The following is an 8,637-nucleotide window of genomic DNA, read 5'->3' on the forward strand; positions in this document are numbered from 1 at the left end:
TATCCTGATTCAAACCCTCGAATTATTCCTGATTTTCCCTCTCCCTTACTTCATTCTACTTCAATCCTAATTATAGAGCCCAAGTCATATAGACGCTATCTCTGCTATTTCCCAGGTCATGCCATTATTGTTTTGCCCTACATTTCTATAAATGACTAACTAAATAGGATCCCCAATTGAGTTCACTTTTTGATACACGGATACCTGATTAAGCTTTCATCCCTTTCTGGCTCAGAAAGTACTAGGGACACTCTACTGCATACAGATTTAAGAGTAAACTTTCCACCTTGGATTTCAAAGCCCTATGTATGCAGTGCAATTTCCCATTACTTTCTTGAACATTCCCTATTCTATAGCCAAATTATAGTTCTTAAAGATCTTGTCTTAAGCCAATTTTCTGATTTGGATTCCAAGTCAAGGCCTCCTACCTTATTGGCTTCTACTTCTCTATATCCTTTGCTACTTTTCTGTATTCTCCAAATTTGAAACATTACAGATCCTCAAAGTTCATCAAACCTCTTTTCTACCTATACTTCCTCCCAGGGAACACCATATATATGCCGATAATTCCCAAGTTTATATCTCCAGCTCTCCTAGCTCCCCAGAACTTCAGACTCAAATATCCAATCACCTACTCAACATCCTCATTTGGATGTCAGAGAGATATCTCAAACTTAAGATGCCCAAACTCCTGATTCCCCTTTGCAGTCTTTCCCATGTCAATAAATGTCAATTCCATCAGTCGGTTTTTTGGCCAAAATCCTTGGAGTCATCTTTGATTCCTCTCTCTCCTACATCCAAACCAAATCCTACTGGTTCTACCTTCACAGTATACCCAGCGTCCAACCACATCTCTCCACTTTTACTGCTAGCATGTTCGTTCAAGTCACTGTAGCTCTCACCTAGATTATTCAAAATAAGTGTCCTAACTGAAGGTTTCACCATTTGACCCTACCTTCTTTTGTCTAGTCTCAAAACAGCAAAGAAAATTCCTGTTAAAATAAAAGGCAAATTGTCACTCCTCTACCCAAATACTTCAGTGACTTCCTATCTCACCTGAGAGTCAAAGCCTAAATCTTCAAAATGGCCTACGGGACCTCCATGATCTGATACCCACCCTACCCACCTCTCTCCCCCTTCCTCTGATAATGTCATCTCTTACTTGCTCTCTCCAGCTTGCTCATTCTTTAAAACTACTTCATATTCCTTGCTGTTCCTCAAACATAACAAAGCACACTTTACATTTGCTGTTTCCTAGGCATAAATGACCACTGCCCCCTTACTGGATATCGTCATAGATTTCTCCCTCACTTCTTGCATTTCTGATGAAAAGTGATTTTTCCAGTTCGAACTTCCCTGCCTGCCTTAAAATGTTCCATTTTTGTTTTCTCCACAGCCCTTGCACAATTAACTACTGCCACAATAAAGACAGTAAAAACCCACCCCCAAACTAAATGGCTTCAAACATTTATTCTCAGGGATCTGAGTCAGCTAGGGAGGTTCTGCTAATTGAGGCTGGGAAACTCTGCTGCAAGTTGTGGTAGCAAGACAAGCTCTGCTTCTCACAGTAGATCTGTAGGTCAACTGGGAGAGCTCAGCTTCAGGTGTGTTTATTCTGGGATGCAGTGCAATGACAATGGCAGAGGCACAAAAGGACAAGCAGAAACACACAAAGCCTCTTAAGCGTAGACTCAGAGGCCATACACTGACTTTTGTCCCAGTCTATTGGCCAAAAGTCAAGGAATGCAGAAGTGTATTTTTTCTCTTTTAGTGGGAGGAACTGCAAAGTAACATGAGAAAGGGTATGCATATAGAAAGGAGTGCAGAATTGGGGCTAATGATACAATTTACCACATCATGCAACATCATCTGATATCCCTTGTGTTTACTTGGTTTTTGTTGTTTTTGTTGCTTTAGACAGGATCTTGCTCTGTCATCCAGGCTGGAGTGCAGTGGTGTGACCACAGTTCACTGGAGCCTTGAAATCCTGGGCTCAAGCAATCCTCCCACCTTAGCCTCTCAAGCATCTAGGGCTATAGGAACACACCACCACACCTGGCTACTTCTTAAAAAGAAAAAAAAAAAAAATTTTTTTTTTAGAGATGAGGGTCTCACTATGTTGTCCAGACTGGTCTTGAACACCTGGCTTCAAGTGATCCTCCCACTTTGGCCTCCCAAACTGCTGGGATTATGAGTGTGAGCCTCGGTGCCTGACTGTTTACTTGTTTGCTATATTTTCTTATTAGATACTCTGTGAGGGTAGAACATCTGTTTCATTCACTGCTTTATCCCCAGTAATTAGAACTGAGCCTCAACATAGGTAGGTAGCTGATTAAATATACTGAATGGACAAATTCATGTACATATTTACTCAGTATGACTACTGTATGCCAGGAGCTATGCTAGGTGCTAAAGATACAATGGTAAATAAGGCACATAGTTAATGTCCTCAGGACAAAAGTCTAACAGCCTAGTGTGGACACGAATAGACAGGCAATTATAAACAATGCTAACTGATAATAATTTTAAAATAGCTAACAATTATTGAGCACTTACTACATACCAGGCATTTTTCTAAGAGGTACAGATTAACTCACTGAATCAACTCAACCTTGAGGTAGATACTATGTATTATCCCACTGTTATACAGAGGAAACCGAGGCACACAGAAGTTACATAAATCACCCAAGGTCACACAAATAGTAAATGTTGGAGCCAAAATTAAAACACAAGTGGTCTGGTTCCAGAACCAACATGCTACGCTGCCTCACCAACACAAGGGCTATCTCAGAGAATGCACGTTGCTATGGATGCAGAGATGGACACTCAATTCAATTAGGAGGCGGGGAAGAGAAGGGTCAGGAAAGACTAGCCTAAGAAAGAAGTGGCCTTGGTTTTTGTAACAAAAAAACCTCACTTTTTATCAAATCTACAGTCAACACTAAGGTGCACCCCCAACTTCAGATTAAAAATGTGAAAAAATGGCCAATGACAACTGTATGATGCCACTGATTGTAAAATACAATTTTTATAATCAAAAAATGACAAAAAGTATGTGGCCTGTATGAACACTTGCTGTCTCTCTGCTGCCTCTATGCCACACATACATCCATGCACACATACATGTGCATGTATATATGCTAACATATATGCTAATGTAGTCTTGTCTTTCTTAGATTTGGTTTAATATTCAACGATATGATTCTCCACTAAGGATAAATTTTGATGTCACCAGGCCCAAGCTATGGAAATCTTTCTTTTCAAGAAGCCTTCCATATCCTGGCCTTTCCAGTGTTCAGGTATAAATCTTTTGTTAACAATTAAATGTAGACAAAGTGAAAGATAGGAAATTATACTGGGTTACAAGATATTTTTTACTTCTGGGTAGTCTAGAACAGTATTTGTTTATCAAACGCATCTGAGCTCAACTCACAACAAGAAACAGATATATATGTTTACATATATGTGAAAGGACCAGTATACACATCTTATGCATGTGGAAGAAAGTGTTGATATAAAAAGTTTCATGACATAAAAAGTCCCACAAAATGTATTCTATCTAAATTTTTTAAATGCTCATCTCAATTCACTAAATAGATTTCATAACTTTTAATGAAACATCAAGTTAAACTGCAGGGTATGATCCACTAGGGACTCATAAAATTAACTTACAGGGTCCTGACCAGTAGCAGATTGTTAAGTAGTAAGCATAAGCAATTTACTCAAAGTTTTGTTTCATTTGATAGATATATGTATGTGTGTACTAGGTTTGTAATGAAATGTATTTTATACTCTGGATCTACCTTTCAGAAAAAGCTTTGAAGAACATTACCCTGGAGAAATTCTCCCATATGTGTATAAGGTGATATATACAAGATTTTTAATAGGAGCATTGCTTGAAATAGCATACGAGTTGGAATGACAGAAGAGAAAAATTATGTAACACGATGGAATATTTTACAGTAGTTAGAACAATCAGCAGTAATGAATCTTAGTAAGCCCTCTAAAAATATGTTTGTTGCTGCCACTAAAGTTAAGGGAGAAAGTACAAGTTGCATGTTCATAAAACAATTATGTAAAGTTTAGAAAACATGCGTAACAATAAAATGTTGTTTAGGGGTACATATATCTGTAATAAAATCATAAACACATTGTGTTAATGAAGACAGGAATTTTTATTTATAGCCAAATCCCTATCCCTCTCACCTACAAAAGTGCCTAGCACACAGCAGGGAATCAGTACTTATTGAATGAAGGGGTGCTAAAACAAATTCAGCTCATGGTTACTTCTGTGGTAAGAGAGAAGAAAAATGAAATTGAGAAAGAACTATATTATGATGTTTTACTTATGGTGGGTCATGGGTACATCAGCATGCATTATATTATTTTCTATATCTTGATGTCTGAGACTTCAATGATTTTTAAGATTTTTAAAAGGATGTTCAAATTAACTGTAGGTGATTTTTATACTTTCTGAACTATTTTTTTCTTCTATAGCCTGAAGAGCTAATTTACCAGCGCTCAGACAAAGCAGCTGCAGCTGAGCTACAAGACAGGTAACATAACATCCATAAATCCACACGTAATCTGTCACTAGGAGTATAATACCAAACTTTAAACCACTGTCAGCCTGGATGGATGTGAAACAATTTAGGCAACTTTAATTCATGTTTATAGATTCCAAATACAGATGTGATCTCTAAATCCCATGGCTCAAAAGGAGCCTTTAGCATCAGCATCCTGTGGAACCAACCAGAGTGGAACACCAGTAATACGTATTTCTTCTACAGGGACTTCACCTTGGAGTTTAACATCATGTTGTAGGTGTTGAGGCACATCATAATTACCAGCTTAAATATACCTCTTTTGTCCTATTGAACTGCAGCTAGTTTATGGACCTAACACATGGAGAAGATCAGTAAGAGCCTATATGAGTCTCTGTAATTCTCATAACCCTGTAAAAATAGAACTTACTCTCCTGGTTTCACAATGTGAAAACTGAGGCTCAGAGACGTCCACATACTTGTTAAGTGTTAAAGGGAGCTTCTGAGCCCAGCCCAACCTTTCTGATTTCAAGGCATGTGTACTGTTTCTACTGTATTAAGCTGTGTGACCCCTCTTGAGGCATTATTACTAGAAAATATCGGTTTACACTCATTTACTCTCAATTTCTCCATAATGCATTATTCAAGATTCCCAACTAGAACTAATCTCCAAACAAGCTTTTTGTTTTTTTCTGATAGCTTCAACATGCTATAGATTGGACCCAAGTCATTTATTTCTCCAATATTAAAATGCCTGACAATTCGTCCACACTTTCTTGCGCAGACTATCTTGAAACCCAAAACAAAGATGTGTTAAGTGCCAAAAAAGAAATGATCCCTGTGACTATTGAACAATGAGAAGCTAGCTAGGTCTCTAAACCCATGCATTTAGTTAGGGAATGTACAAGAGACTTCAGAATCAGCAGGGTTTCAATTTGAATCCCAGCTCCTTTGCCTTAGTCAAATCACTTATCCTGCCTCAAACTGTCCCCTCATCTGTAAAATCAGGACAATATCCCCTACCTCATAAGGTTATTATTGAGATTAAATAAAAATCTACAAAAAGCACTTAGCGCAGTATCTGGTAAATAATGGCTCAATAAATAGTAGCTATTTTCCTTCATTCCATGCTTAAACTTCATACCCTATGAACCCAATACCTGTACTTATCACAAATAGTTTCAATGATGTTGGTATTTTAAAGGCAGTTTTAAGGCAATTTAGAAAAAAATTCATCATCATGAATAGAATTCACTATTCATGATGTGAATAAATCACGAGGCACTAAGAGCCCCACAAATATGAGGCTTTCAACATAAGCCCTACTTCTTATGCCTGTGTCTAAGTCATCTGTCTGTATATATACTACCAATGAGTATAGTCATAACATTTCAAAAAAACATTTCATGGCCAAGCGCAGTGGCTCACACTTGTAATCTCAACACTTTGGGAGGCCAAGGAAGGCAGATCACTTGAGCCCAAGAATTTGAGACCAGCCTGGGCAACACAGCAAGACCTTGTCTCTACAAAAAAGAAAAAAAATTAGCCAGGCATAATGGCATGCACCTGTGGTCCCAGCTACCAAGGAGTCTGAGGTGGGAGGATCACTTGAGCCCGAGAGTTGAGACTGCAGTGAGCTGTGATTGTACCACTTCAATACAGCCTGGGCAACAGAGCAAGATCCTGCCTTTAAAAAAAATTAATAATAATAAACTTTTGCTGCACGTATTGAATTTAGCTATCCCCAAGTCATTCAGTACTCCCTCTTCTGTGTTACATTTCAAGCATCTGTTATAGCTCTTAGGATACACATACTTTCTATTTGTAGGACTATTTCCCATCTCAACTCATATACAACCCTTAAGGACAGGACTGCATGTTAATTTTGAATCCCCAGGGAGTAGCCCATTATTAGACATTAACTATGCCTGGATAATCACAATTCCATCAACAAAAATAGTTATACAATCATCTGAATCCCCACTACATATTACATACATTTTTTAACAAGGGAAAATGAGTCACCAAAAAATGGAATTTATGTTTTGTGACCAGGATTGAAAAAATACTAAAAGAAAAAATCATGGACTGGAGGCCACGCCATCTGACTCGGTGGAATAGGTATTGTACCTCTACTCTGCGTCACTTCTTGCCTCTGTTAGAAAAAAGTCAAGGAGAAGATGTAGAAGATGACCACAGAGCAGAACTGCTAAAACAGCTGGGAGACTACAGGGTAAGTTACAAATGGATCCTAAACTGACTGTGGATTTGTTTCAAATTGGAAATTAGCCAATAATAGGTTTCTGGAATCAAAAGACCCACGTTCCTACCAGAAGTACATATTTAAAGCAGCATAAACTAAAAACTGTGATCATAAGTTTTAAACCTCAATAATCACGGAATAGCAAAATACCACCATTTTTCATATAAGTATCCCATGAAAAATACCTTTTATGAAATACATTTACGAATCAAATAAAATGAAAACATCTGGCTAAATCATGTTAGACACAACAGTGCATAAGGATCAAAACACTCTAGAGCAGTTTTTTTTAAGGATATGGTTTTATACTGATTGCTTTTCATTGCTAAGAAAGGTGGTTATTAATAGACGATATACCCTCTCTACTGCCTGCTGCTGTGTTCACATACTATAGCTGGATAATAAAACCTAGAAAGCAGGCTAATAACTAAAACTTAACAGTAAGCCTTATTAGCTAAACAGTGTGAAGGTCAAATTAGATCACTCACTGAGTAAAATTTATCCTTTAACTTATAAGGCAGGTTCTCAGCCAGGATATTTTCAGCTCAAGTGTCAGAAAACTCAAAACAGGCTTGAGCAATAGAGAATCTACTGGCTTAAGTAAAGCTTAGAGGGTAGCTATCAGGGCTGTCCCACTCTTCTTCAAGTCCTCCCATTCTGCCCTCCTCTTCCGTATGATGGCATCATCCTGAGACTGGGTTTCCTCATGGAAGCAAATGCTGGAACACTTACAGAATTCACATCTGCGCACATACTACCCAAAGCAGGAGAACATCATGTGCCATTATTCCTAAAAAGTTTCCCGAAATTCCCTCTGAGACTCCCTTTGATCACTTGCCCATCCCCGTGGATCAATCACTGTAGCCAAGGGGACGAAAATCATTGTCGGGCGCCATGGCTCACAGCTGTAACCCCAGCACTTTGGGAGGCTGAGGCAGCGGATCGCTTGAGCCCTGGAGTTCAAGACCAGCCTTGGCAGCATGGCAAAACCCCATCTCTACACAAAATACAAAAAGTAGCCAGGATGGTGGCACTTGCCTGCAGTCCCAGCTACTCAGGAGGCTAAAGTGGGGGGACCATTTGAGCCCAGCAGGAGGCCGAGGCTGCAGTGAGCCATGATCATGCCACTGCACTCTAGCATGGACAACAGTGAGACCTGTCTCAAAAAAAAAAAAAAGAAAAAAGAAAAAGAAAAAAGAAATGTATTTGTTAGTTTAACCTATGTCTCTGGAATTAAAATGGTTACTATGCGTACTAGGTACTTTCAAAAAGAGGGAACAGTGATGGGGTGACTAACAGGTGGCGTATACACCTATATGCTAGCAAGGAAAACAAAATGGATATTAAGCAACTCTCCATTTTCTGTATTGCTAATAAATAGCTGAGTAGAAAAACACAAGCAAATAACTGAGATGCAGAAGACTTATTATATTAATTGCATACATTTAAGTAGGAAAAAATGTATTAAATCTTCAAACTTCACTAATGACTACAAATGTTTTTTCCCTTCAGTTCTCTGGATTTCCTCTTCACATGCCTTATTCTGAAGTGAAGCCTTTAATTGATGCTGTGTATAGTACTGGAGTACATAATATTGATGTTCCTAATGTTGAATTTGCTTTAGCTGTATACATACACCCATACCCTAAAAATGTTTTTTCTGTTTGGATCTATGTTGCCTCTCTTATACGCAACAGGTAATTTTTTTCACTGTACTTTTTGTATCATGTAAAAACTACACTTAAGATATGAGAAAATTTTAAATTATATGCATCACATCAGAACATATTATTGGCAAATAATAAAATTATCAACTGTTTTCAAACTGTG

At 38.1% G+C, this 8,637-nt stretch overlaps 1 protein-coding gene across 3 annotated transcripts in view; it reads left to right on the forward strand.

Annotated features, from left to right (window-relative positions):
• The window catches only part of CC2D2A (coiled-coil and C2 domain containing 2A), a 136,547-nt gene extending 127,910 nt beyond the window's left edge, over positions 1 to 8,637 (forward strand). For all 3 annotated transcript variants that reach the window (XM_055245538.2, XM_055245539.2, XM_063619406.1), the window contains 4 exons: positions 3,177 to 3,299; positions 4,498 to 4,556; positions 6,600 to 6,777; positions 8,320 to 8,637. In XM_055245538.2, coding sequence (XP_055101513.1) covers positions 3,177 to 3,299; positions 4,498 to 4,556; positions 6,600 to 6,777; positions 8,320 to 8,508 — 549 coding nt within the window. In that variant the 3' untranslated portion in view covers positions 8,509 to 8,637. The remainder of the gene's footprint in view (positions 1 to 3,176; positions 3,300 to 4,497; positions 4,557 to 6,599; positions 6,778 to 8,319) is intronic.

The sequence above is a fragment of the Symphalangus syndactylus genome, chromosome 16, assembly GCF_028878055.3.
Source record: "Symphalangus syndactylus isolate Jambi chromosome 16, NHGRI_mSymSyn1-v2.1_pri, whole genome shotgun sequence".
In the NCBI taxonomy this organism is placed as follows: Eukaryota; Metazoa; Chordata; class Mammalia; order Primates; family Hylobatidae; genus Symphalangus; species Symphalangus syndactylus.